General features: G+C 35.6%; 2 protein-coding genes across 2 annotated transcripts; both read left to right on the forward strand.

Annotated features, from left to right (window-relative positions):
* The first annotated feature begins 11,843 nt into the window (after positions 1-11,843).
* On the forward strand, positions 11,844-12,344 carry LOC108983444. Its single transcript, XM_018955078.2, has one exon. The coding sequence runs from the start codon at positions 11,949-11,951 to the stop codon at positions 12,219-12,221; it is 273 nt and encodes a 90-aa protein (XP_018810623.2). The 5' UTR covers positions 11,844-11,948; the 3' UTR covers positions 12,222-12,344.
* A 5,020-nt stretch (positions 12,345-17,364) lies between these two features.
* LOC109017024 lies at positions 17,365-17,947 on the forward strand. Its single transcript, XM_018999354.2, has one exon. The coding sequence runs from the start codon at positions 17,555-17,557 to the stop codon at positions 17,825-17,827; it is 273 nt and encodes a 90-aa protein (XP_018854899.1). The 5' UTR covers positions 17,365-17,554; the 3' UTR covers positions 17,828-17,947.
* The last annotated feature ends 8,444 nt before the right edge of the window (positions 17,948-26,391 follow it).

Here is a 26,391-nt window from a genome sequence, read left to right on the forward strand (position 1 = left end):
CAAATAAATAGGCATACAAAGAGTCATGTAAGGAAATATATACATAAGGAAAGTGGACTAAGCTTATTAATTCCTAAAAATAAGCAAATTACAAAAATCATGCAAGTCTTGATTATGTGCATGTATGGAAAGAAATAATTCTGTCAATACTCCCCCTCAAGTTGGCGCATGAAAATCCGTAATGCCCAACTTGCGCGAAAAATGATGAAAGAGTTTTTGGCCCAAAGCTTTAGTGAAGATATCCGCAAGTTGTTCATGTGAAGGAGTGTGGACAGCTTTGAGGAGGCCCGAGCGAATTTTGTCGCGAATGATATGGCAATCAATCTCAATGTGTTTGGTACGCTCATGAAACACAGGATTGTGTGCAATATACAGTGCAGATTGATTGTCACAATGTAGAGTAAAAGGCTCGGGATTAGAGACGCCAAGATCAGTGAGGAGCTATTTTAACCAAGTGAGTTCACAGGTTGTGACAGCCATAGCACGATATTCAGCTTCAGCAGATGAGCGAGAAACTGTATTCTGTTTCTTGGTGCGCCATGAGATCGGACTGGTGCCTAACTGAATAAAGTAGCCAGTGGTGGAGCAGCGGGTGATGGGGCAGCTGGCCCAATCAGAATCTGTGTAAGCTGAAATATGGGTACTGTTGGATGAAGGAAAGAAGATACCTAGGCTGGGACAGCCTTTGATGTAGCGAAGAATTCTGGTAGCGGCAGTCATGTGGGGAACCCGAGGAGCATGCATGAATTGACTGAGTGTGTTGACAGCATAGACAATGTCGGGTCTGGTAATGGTCAAATACTTGAGGCGACCGACAAGGCGACGATAAAGGCCAGGGTCAGGAAGGAGGTCACCACCTTGAGTGGTAAGCTTCAAATGTTGCTCCATAGGGAAAGGAGCAGTCCGTGCACCAAGTTGTCCACTGTCAGAGAGAATGTCGAGGACATATGTCCGCTGATTAAGAAAGATGCCTGTGGAAGAACGAGCAACTTCGAGTCCAAGAAAGTACTTTAGGGAACCGAGGTCTTTGTCTTGAAATGAGTGAAGAGAATTTTCTTGAAAATCTCAATCTGAGAGAGGTCATTACCATCAACCAGGATGTCATCAACGTAAACAAGAACAAGAACAATGCTGGTGGAAGTGGTGAGAGTGAATAAAGAATGATCGGCCTGAGACGAATGAAAACCTGCATCAAGAAGCATAGAGGTTAGTTTAAAAAACCAGTTCCAGAAGGCTTGTTTGAGGCCATAGAGGGATTTTCTGAGGCGACAGACGCGGGTCTCCCCCTTAGGGCAATATCCGAGTGATGGGATCATGTAGACTTCTTCATCAAGATCGCCATGCAAGAAGGCATTGTTTACATCGAGCTGATGAATGATCCAATTTTTGGTAGCGGCAACGGCCAATAAGCAGCGGACTGTGGTCATTTTGGCGACTGGAGCAAAAGTCTCATGGTAGTCAAGGCCTTCAACCTGAGTGTAGCCGTTGGCAACAAGTCGAGCTTTATACCTCTCGATGGATCCGTCGGCCTTGAATTTGGTTTTGAAAATCCATTTGCACCTAATGGGTTTCTTACCAGGAGGAAGAGACTCAAGAGTCCAGGTTGAATTAGCTTCTAAAGCACGAAGTTCAACAGTCATGGCCTCGCACCAGTGAGAGTGGCGAATAGCATCAGTATAGCAAGAGGGTTCAGTACAAGAGGTAAGAGCATTCAAAAAAACAATATGTGAGGGAGAAAAATGGGAATATGAAAGAAAAGCAGACAAAGGGTGAGCAGTACCTAAAGCCGGTCAAGCAGGTGTAGATGCCGTGGGCTCTGCATGTAAGGTGGGACAAATATAGTCGTGAAGGTGGGCAGGTCGAGTAATAGTGCAGCAAGGATGGGGAGTTGGTGGAGAGGGGTTGGGCAAGGTTATGGAGATTGGAGAATCAGGAGAGTCAGGGGAGTTAGGAGAGTCAGGTGTTTCAGAGGAGACCGGAGGATCAAGAGATATAATAGGGGCAGGGACAGGGAGAGGAACAATAGGAGTGGGGAGAGATGGAATATCATGGAGATCTTGAAAAGGAAAGGTTTGTTCGTGGAAGGTGACATCTCGGGAGTAGAAAACGGATTGATTCTGGAGATTGTAGAGCTTGTAGGCTTTATGTGTGCTTGGGTAGCCGAGGAAGACACATTTAGTGGCACGGGGAGAAAATTTGTCACGATGAACATTGAGAGTTTGGGCATAACAAAGACAACCGAAGACACGAAGATGGTCATAGTTGGGAGTTTTATTAAACAAAATTTCAAAAGGTGATTTATTTTGGAGAGTGCGACTAGGAGTGCGGTTGATGAGGTAGGTGGCAGTGAGAACACAATCACCCCAAAAAGGTAGAGGTAAGTGTGCTTGAAAACGAAGACTGCGGACAACATTTAGAAGGTGACGGTGTTTACGCTTCGCAACGCCGTTTTGTTGGGGAGTTTCGACCCAGGTCCGTTCATGAATGATGCCGTGTGTGTGCAGGTATGTTTGAAATTGATGGGAAAGAAATTCTTATCCATTATCAGTTCTAATAATTTTGACGGTGGTGTTAAATTGATTTTGGACAAGAGCAAGAAAGTGCATTAAATGGCTATAGGCCTCAGATTTAAAACGCATAAGATATACCCATGTGGTGCGAGAAAAATCATCAACAATTGTGAGAAAATAATGTGCGCCACATAAAGATGCCGTGCGATAACCACTCCAAATATCACAAAAAATGCGATTAAAATGAGAATCACTTTTATTGGCATAAGAGGAAAAAGGTAATCTCGTGTGTTTGGAACGAGCACAAATATCACATTCAGGAAGAGTACAATGAGAATTAAAAAGACTGGGAATATTAAAACTAGAGGGATAACCTAGACGTTGATGCCATAGAGTCTTATTTGCAGTAGTTTGAGCAGCAAAAATGATGGGAGATTCGGGGCGGTACACGTAGAGCCCATTGCATAGATTACCCGCTCCAATCGGCTTCATCGATGGAGAGTCTTGAAACAAACAAGAATGAGAGGAGAAAATTATGAGACAAGAATTATAAATGGCAATTTGGAAAACTGAGAGTAAATTGAAGGATATAAGTGGAACAAAAAAAACATTGTGTAAGGTGAGAAAGGGAGAGAGACGACAAGAACCGATCCCTTCGGCTGGGATGTCCTGTCCTGTTGGGAGCCGAATATGGTGAGGAGAAGCAAGGGGCTTGAGATCGGCAAAAGCATCACGTTGGTGGCAGATGTGGTGGCTCGCACCACTGTCTACCACCAAATGGAGGCGCCGATTGAAGGAGAAATCAGATGGGGAGAAGAGATTACCAGCAAAAGATGGGGGAGATGGGTCATTCGAAGTCGGCGATGGTGCGAGGAGATGAAGTAGCTTCTGATACAACTCCGGAGAGAGGGAGACCAGATTTGCAGTCAACGAAGGAGAAAGAGAGGTCTAATTTGCAGTCGTGGGTGCTGGCCCTAAGATGGATGACCGAGATTTGTTGGTGTGAGGCTCTCGGCCTGGAGGAAACCCGATGAGTGTCCAGCAACGATCACATGTGTGCCCGTCTTTGCCGCATGCGGTGCACTTCAGAGGAGGCCGCGGTCGAGCAGTGGTGCGAATGGCCAGGGCCATGGTTTCGGATGCAGGGGTTTGAATATTGAGAAGCTCCTGTTGTTCTTCTTGAAACAAGATGGATAAAACTTTGCTTATGGAAGGGAGTGGATCCATGGCCAGAATTTGGGTGCGAAGAGGAGCAAAGGAATCGTTGAGCCCAAGGAGAAATTTAAAAACACGTTCATCATCAGCCTGTCGTTGCATATCTTTGAGGTCAGTTGCGGTTTGGAGATGACTAAGTTCATCCCACAACTGTTTGATTTGGTTGAAATAATCATTGACAGAATTTGTGGTTTGGTGCAGGGAGGAGAGGGCTCGTTTTAAGTGATAGATACGAGCATTGTTTCCATGGCAGAAATGGGAGGAGAGGTCGAGCCAAACAGCGCGGGGATCGATATGATATTCAAGAGAGTTGGCGATGGAAGGGCTGATGGAGTTGAGGATCCAGGTAAGGACCATATCCTTCGTTTGGTTCCATTAAGTATATTCTGGTTTGGTAGGTTCAGGAGGTGTAAGAGTGCCATCGATAAAGCCAAGTTTATTTTTGCCATTTTGGGTAGTTGTCACCTGTGAGAAGGCTATTGACGAGAATGAGATTAGGAGAATCTGAGGGGTGAAGGAGATATGAGGAAGGGATGGGTGGAGTGTTGGCGTCGGCCATGAGAGAAGAGTTGGATCGTTGGTTAGGCTGATACTATGTTAAGAAGTAAGATATAGGAAAAATATTGAATTGCAAGTATATTTCGTATTAGAACTTGTACAAATAAATAGGCGTACAAAGAGTCATGTAAGGAAATATATACATAAGGAAAGTGGACTAAGCTGATTGAGTCCTAAAAATAAGCTAATTACAAAAATCATGCAAGTCTTGATTATGTGCATGTATGGAAAGAAATAATTCTGTCAATAAAGATCTAGCTTCATTTGCCAACATATTAAAAAGGTTGAAGATTTTCTTGAGATAATACAGATCACCATCCTTGTTCTGATTGTAAGGTGTTTGGACTTTTAGTGAGTTATAAGAATTAATGCTGGAATTCTAGAATTTAAGAGCTGTCGTTGACATAGGGCCTTTTTGATGAAGATGTTTGTCGTCTTTGATGTTTCTTGCTGGAAATTTATAAGTTGATCATCAATTTTCAAGCTAACAAGATGGTCATCATGATCTGATTAAACGCATTGGTTTATTTGAAACAAGTCTAACATAACCATGTTTATTGATTTTTCCACCCAAAAGCAGTGTACCATCACTGGTGATCTCTTGGATCAAGATTTACTTAAATTTTTTTTCAAACTCAAGAAAAAAAATTTGACAATTGTGTATGAATGGTGCAGAAGCTCTCCATTAGGTAGCTTGACAGATCATGTGTTAAGTACTTAATATACCATGTGATGTGTCGCACCAGTATCAAGTATCTAGTCATTAGAAGAAAACGTAGAAGGATTGATTTTCTTGGAATAGAAAACAAAGTGTTTATGAAGAATAATGGAAGAAAAATCATGAGAGATGTTCAAAAGATTAAGAAGAAACAGCATTCGCTGCTTGTTGTGGACAAGCTAGCAGTCAAGTCTGAGTTAAGAATGGCTAGAAATCAATATTGTCATCGTGGAAAATATCACCGTTATGACCCTTTTTATATAGGAGAATATCTAAAATAAATATGTTATATATTCTTTACTTCAAAATATAAAATCAAATTATCACTTGTATATGTTAAAATAAAATACAAAATATATTAGATTTTATTTTTAACAACTTATGAACCAAACTCTCAATTGATTAAGAATATTCTAGATCATGAGAAAACTCATATCAAGAATTTTATTTCTTTCAATTGATGTGAAGTAAGAACAATTGATCATTGAATACACATATAATTAGGGAAAGAAATTACATTTCATAAATAATATTACTAAACTTCAATAAGGATTCGTCCTCAACCCTAGTTAAAATTTTAGCTAGACATAGTTATGAAAATAAATTTCAAAATGTGACGCCCCTAGATTCCGCTTGGGATCGAACGAACATCTGAAGTGTCAGGACATATAACACAAGGTTACCTACTCCCGTTCATGACAATTAAAGATTCAATGTTCCTAACATGCATCTAGTGTTATGCAATATTCGCAGCGGATAATTTTTTTTTCTTTAGCAATACTATGCACCAAACTGAAAATATCTCAAATACTTAAAACATACTTCATACAAAAAAACATACAAAACAACTAATATTATAACGCTAGTCCAAAATGGCTATGATCAAAAGAGTACTGGAGATGCAACTCCAAAGTACAAGTAATAATTTAAGTTAACTACTATACTATCATTGACATCGTACCGTCGCTTAGTCAACAGTTTCTAGTTAGTCGATTCTCGACTCTCCTTCAAATCCTGTAACAAGATCTACCATTCGGGAGGATACTAGTTTGGACTACTACAGTGAGATTTGATTACAAATCTCAACAAGTTAACAAAAAACCTCCACATAGTTTAAGGATGCATGCATGGCAGTAAAAGCATGAATGTATAATCAAAATCATAAAACCTCCACATAGTTTAATGATGCATGCATGGCAGTAAAAGTATGAATATATAATCAAAGTCATAAGTAATCACATCATAACTTGACATACAACATAGCATAACTGACATAACTTAAACTGAAATGTGAACTGAACTTGACTTGCTTAAACTAAACTGGACTTAAACTGAGACTTGACTTGACATGAACTTGATCTGAAACTTTACTTAACATGAACTTGGACTTGAACTGAAACTTAACTTGACATGAACTTAAACTTGAACTAAAACTTAAATTTACCTGAACTTGAACTGACTTCTTTACTTAACATGAACTTGGACTTGAATTCTGACAATCAAAATGATTTCACCAGTCGTTTCGTCAAGAATAGTGAACAATTAGAATGATTCCGCCTAACATATTTTGTTAAAGATACTCAGACAATCAGAATGATTCCATTATGAGTATTTTGAAACACATACCCTAGCGATCAAAGTGATTACACCAGGAGTACCTAGTAATACTTTGACAATCAGAATGATTACACCATGAGTATCTGCATAACTAAGCTGGAATTGAATTCTGACAATCAAAATGATTTCGCCAGAAGTACCACGCCTGAATTAAAAATGGAAATACTCAGACAATCATAGTGATTGCATTGTGAGTATCCTAGACATAACTGATTTGAACGTAACTCAAAAGATATTACTTACTTGACATAGAAACATTTCGTAACATGGCAAACATGTAACAAACCTCATCCTTAACATGACATGCTTGCAACAGTGAATATTACATGACATGACATACATGTAACAGATGGCATACTTAAAACAACCTACTTGCAATGTATAGTTAAACGTGACAGAATATCTTGCGTAATATATGCATAATTCATGATAGAATAAATTTGTGTGGTAGTTGAACATGTAATTACTTGGCATGGCACAAAAGATAACATACATACATACACTGTAGTTCCTTAATTTACTTATCACCCATACACATTAAAATGATAGTAAGTTAAAAGCTAACTTATCTCGATCTTCGTGTTTCTGAACAAAAACCAAAAAGAGATCACGAATAACTGAAAGTAGTGATTTCTAAAAGTTAGAACTTAATCACTAACAATTATAAATATAGAAAAATATTAAATTAGAGTAAAATTATCATTTTACCCTCTACATGTGTTTTACCCCTAACTTAAGGATTTTGCATCCTAATTCCAAAAATCACCAAAATTTACATACCTCATGTAAATTTTGTCTTAAACTCAAATATCAAATTAGAAAAATTTAAAACTAAACAAAGCCACGAAAACTCTATAGGGGCCGAAACATACATAGGCTTTTTCACTTGAGTTTGTTGCAATTCTGTCAATTTCAAAACTCATGATCAAACTAACTTTATGCAACAAAGATCTTCCTATCCTAAGTTTTAAAACATACTTAAACATCCATTAAAAGAAATGCTAATCATCACCACCAAATGTTTTAGTAAAAAGATTTAAACTTGTTAACCAAAAACAAACCCTTGAATCACAAGTTATGACCTTTTTGAAAACATCTCCAATAATTCTAAAAAATAAAATCTTACATCTAACACATTCATAATATCATCTTAAGGTCAACCATGCTTTAAGCCATAAAACAAGAGTCACCAAAAATCACAAAACAACACTTAGAGTTTTCGGTTTTATACTTAGTCCAAAAGTGGAAATTTTTCCTTAACTGGCATTGACCAATCTCTTTATCTATGGCTTAATAAGATGAGATCTTCAAAATAAAAAATGACATGATTTAAAAATATGTCCAAAAGAAGATCCAACGATCAAACTTAAAATCACATTGCTAAAAATCAATAAAACATGGATCTAACCCAAAAACATCAAATCTTAGGTCTAACTAAAATCCTCTTATATAGAAAAATCATATCCTTGAAACTAATACTAAATATCTTCATAAAAATATCCTAACATGCATATAAGAGACTTAGGATCACGAAATAAAAATATCAAAACCATTGGAGTAAGATTAAACCACAAAATATTCAAGTTTTCTTAAACAAAAACTATTTTTCCACTTCCAGTTTGTAAGTTTATATATCTACCAAAAACTTTCATCAAAAGCTTTATCTATGCAACAAATCCTTAATGAACATTAATAAACACATGTTAAAAACACTTCATAAAAGTTTCGGACCAAGATATGTCCATTAGCTTAGTCAAAAACTCCAAACTATAACAAACTCTCCAGTTTAATGTATAGAATGACTTTTTCATGGTCAAAATAATTTTTTACCAAATAAATGACTACCAAATGAAACAAATAAGATATATATAGAAACTAGACTCAAATTTGAACAACTTTTATGAATGAGTCATTGCAAGAAAATATTTAAAAATAATCATAAATGGCCACGCAAAATGACTCAGAAAACTGCCCGAGAAAGCTCTTTTGGGTTTCTCTCTAAGAACAGAGCGAAGAAGTGACGAAATGAAAGGAAGGGTGCCATACACGCCTCTAGACTTATGGAGGCTGAGGTATATATGGGCTTTAATGACCCTTGAGGGATGGTGCTTAGGTCACAAAAAGGCAAGAATAGTGGAGGGGGTGGGCTGCTGCTGCTGCCTTCTAGAAGGGGTGTGATGAGGTGGCTTTTTCTCTCACATCAAGGGACTATTTGGGGATGTTGAGGGCAGAGGTTGATCTTCCATGAGTGGGTGGAAACTTCTTCTAGAAGCTTTGCCAAGGTGGCCAAAATTCGTGGGATTCAATTTGGGGTTTAGATAGGGTTTGGGTTACTATCAAGCCCAAATCTAATTTTTCTTGGCCCAATCAAAATTCTAAAATTTAAAGGGTTGGATAATGATTTCATAACATGAATTTGAGGAATTAATAGCATGTAAAAGTAATTTAATCAAGTGATTAAACACAATGCTATAAATTGGATCAAAAAGCATTTGGAGACCAACTTTAGGGTTTGGAGAAATCATTTAAGGTTTCGGTTTCAACCAAGTTTTTAGGGTTTCAAATGGATTCCAAGCATTTAGTGTTTCACTAGGTTGAAACCTTCTTTAGTTCGGCACAATTTGGTTGATTAGAAGAAAAAAGAATAGGGTTGCGCTTAGGTGGCATGATCTCACACATTGATTCCTTCACAAATTATCTCATTGTTCCTCTTTGTGCCAAATGTCCAAATATTCACCAAGTATGGCTAAGATCATGCCAAATGTCCAAATATTCACCAAGTATGGCTAAGATCATGCCAAATGTCCAAATAAAACTTCTCTAACCTAATTTGGATATTCCACACTACGATTTTGAAAACACTACGCTTGACGCTACTATAGAGGTTACTATTCATTCCGGGAAAGTGAAACATAAGTTTTGCACTGTAAAATCTTAAATACCCATACAAACCTAACTATGCAATTCATTTATTGAAATTCAATCCTAAAGTGCCTCGAAATAAGCAAAACGCGTTTTCGAACAAGTTTTTCATCCGAAAATTGAAAATATGATTGTTGCGCCATAAAATCCTAATGGCGTAGACCATATCTCAATCTAACACTTCTAAATACATCAAATAAACAAAGTCACACTTCTGGCACCATAATGAGTGAAAACTCCTGCTATGCTGATAAACTAAAACTTGCGCGATTGGTCGAATCATGAAAACTTACAGTATTTCCATGAGGTTCCTAAAGCCTATAGAAATGTCACCAATGAATTTCTAGCAGGCTGTTACAAAAAATATGAACGTAAATAAGCGTTAAGATTAGGCGTGTAATTGGTAATTTATTTCGGTTATGTTTTGGACATATTTTGAAATCGAAACGATCTAAGTTGGTTTTGGGATTCTGATAACTGATACAGACCGATTCATCCAAGAAACCAAAACTTTCAATTTTTTTCAGTTTTGGTCCAATTTAGTTCAGTTTACAAGTGTAATTCGGTTTTGGCCTTTTTTATTGGGCTAGTTGGTTTTTCTTACCCAAATGAAAACAAGTTTTATCCCAAATATGATAAAGTCCAAAATATTATTTTCAAAAACACCATGCATAATAGCATATAACTAATTAACCAAATAAAAAAAAATCTAAAAAAATGCACAAACAATTGCACATACAACCGCCAAAGTAAAAGGTCCAACTCCAAAGTAAATAAAAATAGAATATCTTATTACCAACTACTTAGCTTAAAAGAAATTACAATTACATATTATATATAAAATGTACTCTTCTATTATACCCTATTATATAAGTATAAATAATAACTGTGAGAGCCTTGTATTGTATATATATGTACAGAGGAATGTACCATACAGATTATAGAGTAGCGTTACAATTGGAAAAATATATAAAGAGGATTCAGTGCTTGATTGTGTAGTTTCCATTCTTGTGCTCGTAGTCTTTGGGTGTGTAGTTTCCATTCTAGGTCCTTGACTGGTTGGGTGGTTTCCTTATGTGAAATTATAGCCGTTTCCATTGGGCCTGATTCTTGGCTAACTTGGTTGAGTTATTGTCTATACTATAATCCCCCGCAAACTACCAAGATAGAAGGCTAGGTAGTAGGTACATTAAGAGCACGCTAAGTGGCACAAGCTGATAGCCCACTAGCATTGTCTCTTTTTTACTATATATAATCATCACCAATATAATTTAAATATATATTCAGCTCAACTATCACCAATTGCCCAATTGGTAAGATCTTAAACCAACATTTACGTCAGATTATTTTATTTGTAATAAGAATGATTATTTACGATAAAAATATATTTATTTTAATAAAAAAATAATTATTTTTAGATGAAATAATTGATCACAATTAAGAGTATTGATATTGACTTCATCAAATGCATCTCTTAAATTTAATGAAAAGTATATATTTTCTATTAATTTAAAACCTCCCTAATCATAAACTTCGATTGTATTAGTTATTGAATTAGTTAAAATAAAATTATAATATTATTTTTTAATAATAATATTTTTAATTTATTTTTATAATTATACTAATTATATGTTAATTAATAATTTAATTTGATATTTAAATTATCTTTTTAATTATTTTTTTTCCTCAACTTAATTAATCTGATTAATACTTATATCGTGGTGAAATTAATCTGAAAATTGGAAGAAGTAATTTTGTAATAAAATAATAAAAATAGATCATAAACAGTATCTTTAAATATAGAGATAAAAGTAAATACATTATAACAAGTTAGAATTTTGATTATTTACGGAATTCAATGCAGCGTTTTTAACAGAAACCATTCAAATTTAAAGATTCCTCCATTTTTAAGATTACGATACCGGTTCTCTGAGCAGTTTTCTTGTATCCTGTAATTTCTGATCGGCTTCAACCTCGAATAAATCCAAAGTGAAGTGGCTTTTCTTTATTCCTATCCAAACCTGTCTGCATGAATTCGATTTTATATACTGGTAACAGCGTGCGGATTATACTAACTTTAGTGGACAAAAGACTGAAAGAGACAGAAATCAAGGCTTTGTCGTGTCAGGGACGGGAAGAAAACAAAACCATTGGCTGATCCGGACCTAGACCCCAAAACCACCAGCAAATTACTGGTCTTGTTGACGGTTTTTCCAAAACTTAAGCTCCTTTTCAAGTTTCTGGCTTTCCATCCCTCTATATATAAAAGAGCCCCTCCATTTGATTTTCTATATCAAGCACACATCCTTCTCGGATCAATTGTATTCTCTAGTACACAAAGTTTGCAACTCCTTTTTCTCTAATTTCAAGAGCAAATCAGTCTAATTGTGAAGAGTAACACGAAGAAGATGAGTTCAACAAGCAGAGCTATTGTAGCAGCCAGCGTAGGAGTCGTGGAGGCCATGAAAGACCAGATGGGCATCTGCAGATGGAATTATATTATAAGATCTGCGCAGCAAAATACAAAGAACCATCTCCGGTCGTTATCTCAGGCAAAGAACCTCTCCTCTTCAACTTCTGCAGTGGTTTCAAGCAAAGTAAGAGATCATCAGGAGAAAATGAAGAAGTCAGAAGAGTGTTTGAGGACAGTCATGTACTTGAGCTGTTGGGGTCCCAATTGAGACTTTGATCAGTGAGTTCTCTGAGAACGTCATTGCGGGAAGGCAGGCGAGCGAGCGAGCTAACATCCACCTACATGTGTGAATTTGAATTCGCTAGATCACCCTCGCAAGACGGGCGAGCGAGCTGACATCTGCCCCTACCTGAATTGCTTTACAACTTCTTCAAGTCTTTGGCCGAGGCGGTGAAAATTAAGCAACACTATATATAAAAGTTTTAGGGACGATTTTGGAGAACAGATGGAGTGGCAGAAAGTGAGTATTGAGCAAAAGATTTTGACCGTACGTCAAAGATCTAGCTTCATTCGCCAACATATCAAAAAGGTTGAAGATTTTCTTGAGATAATACAGGTCATGACCATCCTTGTTTTGATTGTAATGTGTTTGGACTTTTAGTGAGTTATAAGAATTAATGCCTGGAATTCTAGAATTTAAGAGTTGTCGTTGACATAGGGCCTTTTTCATGAAGATGTTTGTCGTCTTTGATGTTTCTTGCTGGAAATTTATAAGCTGATCATCAGTTTTCTAGCTAACAAGATGATCATCATGATCTGATTAAACGCATTGGTTTATTTGAAACAAGTCTAACATAACCATGTTTATTGATTTTTCCACCCAAAAGCAGTGTACCATCACTAGTGATCTCTTGGATCAAGATTTACTTAATTTTTTTTTCAAAGTCAAGAATAAAAATTTGACAAATGTGTATGAATGGTGCAGAAGCTCTCCATTAGGTAGCTTGACAGATCATGTGTTAAGTACTTAATATACAATTTGATCTGTTGCACCTGTACCAATTATCTAGTCATTAGAAGAAAACGTAGAAGGATTGATTTTCTTGGAATAGAAAACAAAGTGTTAATGAAGAATAATGGAAGAAAAGAAAAATCACCTTAGAGATGTTCAAAAGATTAAGAAGAAACAACATTCGCTGCTTGTTGTGAACAAGCTAGCAGTCAAGTCTGAGTTAAGAATGGCTAGAAATCAATATTGTCATCGTGGAAAATATCACCGTTGTGACCCTTTTTATATAAGAGAATATCTAAAATAAATATGTTATATATTCTTTACTTGTTAACCAAAAGCAAATCCTTGAATCACAAGTTATAACCTTTTTGAAAACATCTCCAAGAATTCTAAAAAATAAAATCTTACATCTAACATATTCATAATATCATCTTAAGATCAACTATGCTTTAAGTAATTAAACAAAAGTTACCAAAAATCACAAAACAACACTTAGAGTTTTTGGTTCTATACTTAGTCCAAAAGCGAAAACTTTTCCTTAACTGGCTTTGACCAATCTCTTGATCTATGGCTTAAAAAGATGAGATCATCAAAATAAAACATCACATGATTTAAAAATGTGTCCTAAAGAAGATCCAACCATCAAACTTAAAATCACATGGCTAAAAATTAATAAAACATAGATCTAACCCAAAAACATCAAATCTTAGGTCTAACTAAAATCCTCTTGTATAGAAAAATCATATCCTTGAAACTAATACTAAATATCTTCAGAACAACATCCTAACATGCATATAAGAGGCTTAGGATCATAAAATAAAAATATAAAAACCATTGGAGTAAGATTAAACTACGAAATATTCAAATTTTCTCAAACAAAAACTGTTTTTCCACTTCCAGTTTGTAAGTTTCTATATCTACGAAAAACTTTCATCAAAAGCTTTATCCATGCAACAAATCCTTAATCAACATTCATAAACACATGTTAAAAACACTCCATAAAAGTTTCGGACCAAGATATGTCCATTAGCTTGGTTAAAAACTCCAAACTATAACAAACTCTCCAGTTTAATGTCCAGAATGACTTTTTCATGGTCAAAACAACTTTTTACAATATAAATGACTACGAAATGAAGCAAATAAGAAACGCACGGAAACTAGACTCAAATCTGAACAACTTTTATGAATGAGTCATTGCAAGAAAATACTTAAAAATAGTCATAAATGGCCACGTAAAATGACTCAAAAAACTGCCCAAGAAAGCTCTTTAGGGTTTCTCTCTAAAAACAAAGCGAAGAAGTAACGAAATGAAATGAAGGGTGCCATAAATGCCTCTAGACTTCTGAAGGCTGAGGTATGGGCTTTAATGACCCTTAAGAGATGGTACTTAGGTCACAAAAAGATAAGAATAGTGGAAGGGGTGGGCTGCTGTTGCTGCTACCTTCTAGAAGGGGTGTGATGAGGTGGTTTTTTCCCTCACATCAAGGGACTATTTGGGGCTGTTGAAGGCAGAGGTTGATCTTCTATGGGTGGGTGGAAACTTCCTCTAGAAGCTTTGCCAAGGTGGCCAAAATTCCTGGGATTCAATTTGGAGTTTAGATAGGGTTTGGTTTGGGTTTGGGTTACTATCAAACCCAAATCTAATTTTTCTTGGCCCAATCAAAATTCTAAAATTTAAAAGGTTGGATAATGATTTCATAACATGAATTTGAGGAATTAATAGCATATGAAAGTAATTTAATCAAATGATTAAACACAATGCTATAAATTGGATCAAAAAGCGTTTTGAGACCAACTTAGGGTTTGGGGAAACCATTTAGGGTTTCGGTTTCAACCAAGTTTTTAGGGTTTCAAATGGATTCCAAGCATTTAGGGTTTCACTAGGGTTGAAACCTCTTTAGTTCGACACAATTTGGTTGATTAGAATAAAGAAGAATAGGGTTGCGCTTAGGTGGCATGATCTCACACATTGATTCCTTCACAAATCATCTCATTGTTCCTCTTTGTGTCAAATGTCCAAATATTATTCACCAAGTGTGGCTAAGATCATGCCAAGTGTCCAAATAAAACTTCTCTAACTTAATTTGGACATTTCACACTGTGATTTTGAAAACACTGCACTAGATGCTTCTATAGAGGTTACTATTTACTCCGAGAAAGTGAAACATAAGTTTTGCACTGTAAAATCTTAAATACTCATACAAACCTTAACTATGCAATTCATTTATTGAAATTCAATCCTGAAGTGACTCGAAATAAGCAAAACGCGTTTTCGAACAAGTTTTTCGTCCGAAAATTGAAAAAGGGATTGTTGCGCCATAAAATCATAAATAATCAACTAAATCTAATGGCGCAGACCATATCTCAATCTAACACTTCTAAATACATCAAATAAACAAAATCACACTTCTAGCACCATAGTGAGTGATAACTCTGGCCATGCTGATAGACTAAAACTTACGCGATTGGTCGAATCATGAAAACTTACAGTGTTTTCACGATGTTCCTAATGCCTATAGAAATTCCAACAATGAATTTCTAGCAGATTGTTACACAAAATATGAACGTAAATAAGTATTAAGATTAGGTGTGTAATCGGTAATTTATTTCGGTTATGTTTTGGACATATTTTGAAATCAAAACGGTCTAAGTCTGTTTTGAGATTCTGATAACTGATACAGACCGATTCATCCAAGAAACCAAAACTTTTGATTTTTTTTAGTTTTGGTCCAGTTTAGTTCAATTTACAAGTGTAATTCGGTTTTAACCTTTTTTGTTGGGCTAGTTGGTTTTCCTAACCCAAATGAAAACAAGTTTTATCCCAAATATGATAAAGTCCAAAATATTATTTTCAAAACCACCATGCATATAACTAATTAACCAAATAAATAAAATCTAAAAAAATGCACAAACAATTGCACATACAACCGCCAAAGTAAAAGGTCCAACTCCAAAATAGAATATCTTATTACCAACTACTTAGCTTTAAAGAAATTACAATTACATATTATATATATTAATATATATATATATATAATACACTCTTATACTTATACCCTATTATATTTATGTAAATATGTAACTTAATATATAAGTATAAATAATAACTGAGAGCCTTGTATTGTGTATATATATATATGTGTACAGAGGAATGTACTATACAGATTATAGAGTAGCGTTACAATTTGAAAAATATACTAAGAGGATTCAGTGCTTGATTGTGTAGTTTCCATTCTTGTGCTCGTAGTCGATGGATGTGTAGTTTCCATTCTGGGTCCTTGACTGGTTGGGTGGTTTCCTTATGTGAAATAGTAGCCGTTTCCGTTGGGCCTGATTCATGGCTGACTTGGTTGAGTTATTGTCTATACTATAATCTCCCGCAAACTACCGAGATAGAAGGCTAGATAGAAGACTTAGTAGGTACAAGCTGATAGCCCACTAGCATTGCCTCTTTTTTACCATATATAATCATCACCAATATAATTTAAATATATTTTCAGCTCAATTATTACCAATTGCCCATTTGGTAATGATCCAGACCGATTTTAAACGAATATTTATGTCGGATTATTTGTATTAAGAATGATTATTTATGATAAAAATAAATTTATTTTAATAAAAAATAATTATTTTTAAATAAAATAACTAGTAACAAATAAGAGCATTAATATTGATTTCATCAAAAGCATCTCTAAAATTTGATGAAAAGTATATATTTTCTATTAGTCTAAAACCTCTCTAACCATAACCCTACATTGATAAAAAAATATATTATTATTTTTTAATAATAATATTTTTATAATTACACTAATTATATATTAATTAATAATTTAATTTGATACTTAAATTATTTTTTTTAATTATTTTTTTCTCAACTTAATTAATCTGATTAATACTTAAACAGTGGTGGAATTAATCTGAAAATTGGAAGAAATAATTTTGTAATAAAATAATAAAAATAGACCATAAACAGTATCTTTAAATATAGAGATAAAAGTAAATACATTATAACACAAAGTTAGAATTTTGATTATTTACCGAATTAATGCAACGTTTTTAACCGAAACCATTCAGATTAATGCAACGTTCTCTAAGCAGTTTTCTTGTATCCCGTAATTTCTGATCGGCTTCAACCACGAATAAAACCAAAGTGAAGTGGCTTTTCTTTATTCCTATCCAAACCTGTCGGCATGAATTGGATTTTATATACTGGAAACAGCGTGTGGATTATACTAACTTTAGTGGGCAAAAGACTGAAAGAGACAGAAATCAAGGATTTCTCGTAAAGGATTTGTCGTATCAGGGACGGTAAGAAAACAAAACCATTGGCTGATCCGGACCTAGACCCCAAAACCACCAGCAAATTACTGGTCTTGTTGACGGTTTTTCCAAAACTTAAGCTCCTTTTCAAGTATCTGGCTTTCCATCCCTCTCTCCCTATATATAAAAGAGCCCCTCCATTTGATTTTCTATATCAAGCACACATCCTTCTCGGATCAATTGTATTCTCTAGTACACAAAGTTTGCAATTCCTTTTTCTCTAATTTCAAGAGCAAATCAGTCTAATTGGGAAGAGTTACACGAAGAAGATGAGTTCAACAAGCAGAGCTATTGTAGCAGCCAGCGTAGGAGTCGTGGAGGCCATGAAAGACCAGATGGGCATCTGCAGATGGAATTATATTATAAGATCTGCGCAGCAAAATACAAAGAACCATCTCCGGTCGTTATCTCAGGCAAAGAACCTCTCCTCTTCAACTTCTGCTGTGGTTTCAAGCAAAGTAAGAGATCATCAGGAGAAAATGAAGAAGTCAGAAGAGTCTTTGAGGACAGTCATGTATTTGAGCTGTTGGGGTCCCAATTGAGGCTTCGAGGTCTGCTGAAGAAAGCGAGCCACTGAGTAGTTCTCGGAGAACGTCGTTGCCTGAAGGGAAATGTCAGTCCGAGCTTGTAATAGCGGAAATTTTAGACTTTTTTTTTTTGTTTTGGAACTAACAATTTCATACATCAATGTAAGAAAGCTATAACAGAGAGAACTAAGTACTAATTGTTCAAAATCCACTCTAAGATCTAAAGCTTTCTTAGCGAGTGAGTGGGCAAAATTATTGTCATTTCTTCCTACCAATATAATAACAAAAGACTCAAAAGAAGAAAGCAGATTTCTAGTGTCATCTAAAACCAATCCCACATGGAGACGTTTGGATTCTAAGATGAGTTGAGATGAATTGTAAATAGTAATGAGATGAGTTGTGAATAGTAGTGAGATTTGTGAGTTAAAGTTGCTGAATAGTAATGAATAGTAGTGAGATGAGTTGAAATGAGTTGAGATGAGCTGAGATAACTTGCGAATCCAAACATCTCCAATCTCATCTGGCTTGTTGACTGTTAAGGCCTTGAACAACTTGAGAGGAATCACCTTCAAGGATGATTGAAGTTAAACCCAAATCAGATCCAAATTTTGCAGCCTGAAAGCCCCCTATTGCTTCAGCAAGTAAAGGGGTTACACACCCTACTTTTGAAACACTTTTAGTAGCTAAGATGCCTCCTATATGATCTCTTGCCATCAATCCAAGGCCAATTCTATCTTGAGACTCGCTCAAAGCAGCATCCCAATTAATCTTAACAAGACCAAGAGGAGGGAGTGTCCAATGCACAACTAGGTTAGAAGTACATCTAAGAGAAGGCTCTGAAATTGTCTGTGAAGCTTTAAAAACTGCAAGATCAAGAACTGCTTGTTGAGCTAACAAAGTGGGGTGCAAAAAGGTACCTTCAAAAATAGACTTGTTTCTTCGATACCAAATGTTTCTTACTGTTACAGCAAATAGATCCATAAGATTATTGTCACAACTAGCCATTAGAGATTCAAAAATCTCTATAAAACTATCTGCTCCCAAAGAGCTTTTTTGGAAAAGTGATGGCCCTTGACTCCATACATCTTAAGCTTAAGCACAATTTCAAAGAATATGAGCAGTTGTTTCTTTTTCCATGTAGCATATAGGACAAAGAGGAGAGTCTACAATCTTTTTCTTGAAAAGTTTCATCTTTGTTGGTAGGGACTCCATACAAGCTCTCCACACAAAAACCTTCACTGCATTAGGAACATTTAATTTCCAACAATAGGTCCAATCTTTAATGTTTTGAGCTCCTCGAGAAGATTGTCCCAAATGGATTTCATTGAGTTCCATCTAAAGATGATAAGCACTCTTAACAGTAAAGCTCTCATCCTTAGTGCCTAACCATATAAGTCTATCACTTGCACCACTAGCACTAACAGGGATTTTCTAGATGGTGGCAGCATTTTCAGTACCCAACAAGTCTATTATCAACTCTTTATTCCATTGTTTATTGTCCACAAGAATCAAATCAGCAACCCTGGCCTCCTCATTTAAAATCTGACTATGGGTCTGAACCATGTAAGAAGATTGTTTAGGAAGCCACCTATCTTTCCATATTTTGGTATCTTGTCCATTCCCAATTCTCCACATGGAGCCTTGAACAATAAGCCATTTTGCAGCTAATAGACTTCTCCAAATAAATGAAGGTCTATTACCAACTTCAGCCTGGAAGAAATCTGAAGATGAGAAGTATTTAGCCTTGTGTACTTTGGTAGCTAGGGAATCAGGACAATGCATGATTCTCCATACTTGCTTAGCCAATAAGGCTAAATTAAAGCTTTGCAAATCTCTAAATCCCATACCACCTGCAGATTTTGTTTTCCCCATTTGACCCCAAGATAACCAATGTACTTTCCTATCCTCATCCTGTTGTCCCCACCAAAAGTGGTTCATGACTCTATTGATTTCCAACAACAATGATTTTGGTAGCTTAAACACTCACATGCAGTAGGTAGGAAGTGTTTGAACCACTGCTTTTAGAAGAATTTTCTTCCCTGCCAAGGAAAGGAGTTTGGATTTCCAATTGCTCACTTTACTCCTAATTCTGTCCAGAATGCTTTTGAAAGCTTGAGTTCTTGATCTCCCCACAAGAGCTGGTAAGCTTAGGTACTTTTCATAATTATTAGTAGCTCGAGTTCCAGCAATGTACAAGATATGATCTCTTGTTTCCTTCCGAGTATTTGAGCTGAAAAAAATTGTTGTTTTGTCCTTATTAAGAACCTGACCAGAGGCCCCCTCATAAAGACACAACAAAGAGTTGATATTAGTCCACTCCATAGCATTGGCTCTACAAAAGAGTAAGCTATCATCCGCAAAAAACAAATGGTTGATAGTAATCTGACCTTTTCCCATTAGGATAACCATGAATACTCTTTACAGTTTGTGCATGATTGAGAAGAGAGCTAAGGACTTCAGCCACCAAAAGAAATAGATAAGGGTCTCCTTGTCTAATACCTCTTGATGGTTTAAAGAATTTTTGTGGGGATCCATTGATAATAAGATAATATGACACTGATGTAACACATCCCATCACTAAATTGGTCCAATTTTCATTAAACCCCATTTTCAGCATTACCCTTCTCAGGAAGTTCCATTCCACACAGTCATAGGCCTTACTCATGTCCAATTTGATTGCCATATATCCCTGCTTGCTTCTTCCTTTGATAGACAATGAATGCATGGCCTCGAAAGCTACAATAACATTATCCAAAATAAGTCTTTCAGAAACAAAGGCACTTTGGGTTGGAGAGATGATTTGAGGCAGAATCTTTTTTAATCTATTAGCAATAACCTTGGAAACCACCTTATACAACACATTACAAAGGGAAATAGGTCTGTAATCCATCACTGATTTTGGATTTTTGAGCTTGGGAATGAGTACAATATAGGTTTCATTTATACAACTGATGTCCCCTCCTGAATTGAGTACTTCTAGAACTGCTTTAGTAACATCATCTCCCACAATGGACCAATGCACTTGATAAAATTCTGCAGGAAACCCACCTGGGCCAAGCGAACCCAATGGATTCATTTGAAAAATGGCTTGTTTCACCTCCAAGGCAGTGTATTCCTCTGAGAGCAAGTTATTCATACTCAAATCCACTTTACTACCCATCTGACTTAAGCAAACATTCAGGCCCACAGGGTCTACAAAAGAAAATAATTGCTGAAAATACTGGTCAATGCACTCAGCTATATCCTCCCTGTCTCTAACCAAACTGCCATCATCCCTTTTTAAACAATTGATCTCATTTGTTTTCCTCCTCTGATTAGCACATTTATGAAAATATTTTGAATTTTTGTCACCATTCTTGAGCCAAGCTTGCTTTGCTCTTTGTTTCCATTTAATGTTTTCTACCTCTAGTAAATGTTCAATTTGATGCTGAAGTACTTTGATAGACTCAGTGTTGGCACCTGTACTTGAAGACTAGATTTGAGAAAGTTGTTGCAGCTTGGTTTGTAACTCCTTTCTGGCATGGTTTAGACAAGTTGAACTCCAATGTATTAAAGAAATTTTACACCTTCCCAGACATTTCTTAGTCCATCTGAGCTGAGATTCCTGATTCAAAGATTGTTGAGACCAATTGTCATTGATGATTTTAAAGCATTCTTCATATTGCTTCCATGCTGCTTCATATCTGAAAATCTGTGTCCCTCTGTGATCAATATTGGAATACCTCTCTCTACCCTTTCTGAAGTTCATCATTATGGGACTATGATCAGAAGTTTGTGCAGGTAGAACCTGTATGCAATAGTCAGTAAAGGTCCTAGACCATATAGTATTGCCCAATGTTCGATCCAATCTCTCTTTAGTGAATTGGGGCCCTTCTCTATTGTTGAACCAAGTGAATTTGTGGCCTATGAAGCCCAGGTCACTCAGTCCACAATAGTCCATGTTGTTTCTAAATTCTTCTATTTGCTGGTATGGTCTACTTGCAACTCCTTTCTTTTCATGTTGGTGCATAATCTCATTAAAATCTCCAAAACAGATCCAAGCCTTATCAATCTTTGGTTTGAGCATCCTCAAAAGTTGCCAACTGTCATTTCTTTGAGCTGTAATAGGTGAGCCATAAAAACCAGAAAACAACATCTCTTCATTACTCTCCTCATTTTTAAAAATCATGGATATGTGATACTTAGAATAAGAATCAAGGCTAAAATTATCCTCACTGTTCCAAAGGAAAGCTAGCCCTCCACTTAAACCCCTACAGTCAATCACAAAACTGGAATCAAAACCCACCTTTTTTCTTACTTCCTCCACTCTATTCCTTCCACATTTTGTTTCCATTAAGAAAACAAATTTGGGCCACTTAGTCTTCACTAACATGTGAAGGTCTCTAATTGTACGGGGGTTCCCAAGCCCCCTACAGTTCCAACTAAGGCCTATCTTGGCTGTTGGTGGAGCTGCTCAGCAGCATCCACCAAGTCATTTTCAAAACTGATTGAATCTATACCATCCAAAAACTTTTTTTTTTTTGGCCTTCAAAGGTAATTCCAAAAGAGAATGCAAAACCCTTTTTCCCCTTTCCCTTGTAATAATGTCCCCTCCCTTAGGATCCTGAAGATTAACTAGTCTAGCCCTCCTTTTCCAAGTGGATCCCTTTAATTGACCAGAGCCAAAATTATAATCAACAATCTCAGTAAGTCTGTTAGAGAGAACTTCTGCAGGGCTTGAAGAATTATCCATTTCCACGTTAGAAGACTCCCCAATAAAACCAATCTGGTCATTAAGAATCACAAAATCTGTTGGAATTGAAAACTTAATAACCATCTCTTCATCCTGCTCTTTCATAAACTGATCAAAGTGTAGATTCCCTTGACAACCATCTTCATTTAATGCACCTAAGCAATATGTTTGTTCTTCCTTAGGGGACCTGAAAGAGACCTTCCCCTTGGAAGAAGTTTGATTATCAACCATATTGATAGATTGAAATCCTTTTTCAGCTTATGCTCTAACCCCTACAAACTACTTACCCTGTTGATTTTTAGGAACATAAGAGCCACCATACTTTCGAGAATCAAATAAAGAGAAAATCATAGGTTGAGCTCTAAGCCAAGGTCCAAATTGTAACAATTCATCCTCATTAGAATTTGAAAGTTTTATGCAGTTTTTGTCTTTGTGAGTGAGAATACCACAATAGAAACAAATATTTTGGAGTCTTTCAAACTTACAGGAAATCCAGTATTTCTTGTTATCAAGCATCAACCGCTTCCCTCTTAGCAAAGGTTTATTTAAGTCCACAGCAACTAGATCTCACTCTTAAACACTTACCCCTTGCCCTCCCATTTGAATCAACATCCACCCGAATAACCTTTCCTATATAAGCACCAAATTGAGTCCCTAGTTCTTCTGTCATGGTAGCAAGAGGAAGACCATGTAGCTGGACCCAAAAAGGTTCGAAGTTAAAATGAATAGCATTCAGAGGAATTGTTTCATCAACTTCACTAAGAGATAGTAAATTTCTGTCAAAAAACCAAGGCCGACTACCCAGAACTTTGTCTTTATCAAATATGTTTTGGAATTCAATCAAAAACCTATTGTTACCAAGATCCTTGAATTGAACCCAACCCTCCAGCCTCCAAACTTGGGACATAGTAATACGAAAACTTTCATTATTTATTCCCTTATCAGTTAGAATTCCCCCTATAAGACAGAATTTTCCTTTATCCACACTGTTTTGCTCACCCTTATTAGTAACTTGGAAAACAGAATTTTCCTCCACATATAGATGAAGTTTTTCCCACCTTTTTGACAATTCTTCTTCCTCCATTTCTCAAGGTGCTGCACGATAGACTCCCAGCAAAAGAGAGACAAAACCCTAGCAGAAGCAGGGAACTAAGACCTTACACTTTCTCAAGAGAGAAAGAGAAGGACACCCACCGCCCTTTTTTGAGAGCTTTTAGAGCAGCTTCAAAAATATCTCTTCTCCCTGCGCGCGCTCTACCAACTTAACATGGCATTTGGTTGATGCAAAATTATTAATGTAAATTCATGTGAACTGTTGTACGTAATGGCCAAATGCTCCATTATATCAACCCTGCAGTAATGGTTGATTTCCAAGAACCTTATAACTCACTGTCACTAAGGGTTGTTTTGGACTTTCTATATGAAATTTGGACATGCAGCTCTAATCATGTGTCCGGCCGACACCCTTACATTTATGACATATAATATCCCAATGTTTCTTTTCGTGGATACGCATATAGTTTTTCTCATCATTTAATTCTGTCCCTTAATTTTGCTTATATATAATAGAGCTTGCATTGGTCTTTTCATTGATACCCATGCATATAGTTTTAGGTCTAGGATCACATGACTTACAAAAATAATGTCAATCCGCTCAAAAATTGTTAATGCCTAGCTAGAGAGTGAATAGGATTTTTACCCTAATTATCATTTAAATATTCAGTTCATTTATTAAATAAACTAGCTACCACATATATATATAAAGAAAATTTAAAAAAAAAAAAGGTAAAAAAAAAAACTAATTAATTCTGAGATTAATTAGTATTTGAAAAAAAACTAATCAGTATTATTTTAAGATTTGAAAAAGTTGTAATGATGAGTTGAGATGAATTTACTTTTCAAACGAAGCCTGGATTGAGTTGAGTGGAGTTGAAATAAAAGTTAAAAATTGAATAAAATATTATTAAAATATTATTTTTTAATATTATTATTATTTTAGAATTTGAAAAAGTTGAATTTTTTATTATATTTTGTGTTAGAATTTGAAAAAGTTATAATGATTAGATAAGTTAGTTGAGATGAATTGAGATGGATTTAAGATCCAAACTGGCCACATTAGAGTAGTCATTCTAAAGTCAAAATAATAATATTATATTATATATTTTAATAATTTTTTCTAATTTTTTTATATTTTATAAATACATTATATATATTAATTAATAATTTAATTTTTACTGTCCAAACAAATCATTTAACATGAAGAAAAAATGAAGAGAAACAAAAAAAAAAAAAAAGAGAAAGGGAATATTTTTTAATAAAGTATTCTTTTGGTTGGTGAATAGTAACTCACCAAATATGACTTTTGTTTTTTATTCACTGTAGCTCATAACTTAAGCTGAAGTGATTTAATTAATCCAATGCAGCTGATTTTGAAAAAGAGAACTGGTATAGACATAAAGAGATTATATAAAAATAAACTCACAAATTAATATGATTTTACATGATGCGTTAGATTTATTTTATATTAAAAATAATTTTATAATCTGACATATTGTATTAAATCAAATTATTTATAAATTTACTTTTATATAATTTTTTTATAACTAAATATTTAGCTTTGAAAAAATTTAGTCAAGATTTAGAGTTCGTTAATATTTAACTAGTCATATATAAGAGCACTGGCAATGGACTAGCCATTGCCAAGTTCAAGTCTAATTTACATTTCAAATTTAGCTAAAATCTCTGGCATTGAACTCGGCAAAGCTATATTTTTCTAACTTTAGTTACAGTAAAATCTCCATACTCGCTATACTTGGCGAGTAACTGTTGAAGAAGCAAACATTTATTTTATTATTTCCGCTCTCTTTCCCTCGTGAGTTCTATTTCCCTCGTATTTGCCCTCATCTCTTTCCCTCGTCTCTTTGCCCTCGTCTCGCCCTCGTCTCGCCATCGTCTCTTTGCCGTCGTCTCTCTGCCCTCGTCTCGCCCTCATCTCGGCTTCGCATCTCGTCTTTTCCCCTTTCCCTCACCCTTTCCATTTTTGCAGCTCCATCGCGGCTTCTCTCTCTCGCTCTTCTCTCCGTTTGCCATTTTCTTTTTCTGAAACTCCGATCCTTCTTCTCTCTTTCTCAATCGATTTTCTCTCCTTTCGTGGGTCGATCTTCGACGGTTGGGCAATTTCCCCTCTCTCTCTCTCTCTGTCGGCTTGGCTCAACAACACAGAACTCTCTCTCGATTTGGGTAAGCTTTATTTGGGTAAGCTTTGTATTGAGTACGAATTTGTTAATTTCTGAAATGGGTATGAATTTGTTTGGGTAAGCTGGTTATTATCGTTGCTGATTTTTTTACAGTTGGTGTTGTTGATTTGTCTGAAGTTTGTGTATGGTTATGTTTCTTCAGTTGTTCATTATCGCGTCCAGCCAAACCTCCTCTCAGAGTCTGAGAGTTGAGCCCCCATATATATATATATATATATATATATATATATTTTCTGTTTTCAGTAACTACAATCCATTGTTTCTGATTTGTTGTTTTTGGGTTTGTTTGCTTTTCGTGTATAGCCATTTTCTCGTGTCTTACTCTGCTTGCTAGTCATTTTGGTAGTAGAAAAGCTCATTCAGTCATTTGATCCCGTTTACTTTGCACAGCTTTGTTTTTCATAGGATGAATCCAAACTAACAGGGTCTTTTACTTCATAATTGATGTTCAATGTGTTACTTTGTTGAGTGTTGCAAAGGGAAAAAGTATAGAATTAGATAAGTATTTGAGGATAGAATTCATCAATAACAGGTTTTAAACATAAATATAAACAGCTCTAATTGCGTAAATTTTCACTTTAGGTGCATTA

Source organism: Juglans regia, chromosome 1 (genome assembly GCF_001411555.2).
Source record: "Juglans regia cultivar Chandler chromosome 1, Walnut 2.0, whole genome shotgun sequence".
Taxonomy (NCBI): domain Eukaryota; kingdom Viridiplantae; phylum Streptophyta; class Magnoliopsida; order Fagales; family Juglandaceae; genus Juglans; species Juglans regia.

Bases quoted from the DNA above. Each gene is read 5' to 3' on its own strand.
- LOC108983444 (XM_018955078.2), top strand. From the start codon at position 11,949: ATGAGTTCAACAAGCAGAGCTATTGTAGCAGCCAGCGTAGGAGTCGTG.
- LOC109017024 (XM_018999354.2), top strand. From the start codon at position 17,555: ATGAGTTCAACAAGCAGAGCTATTGTAGCAGCCAGCGTAGGAGTCGTG.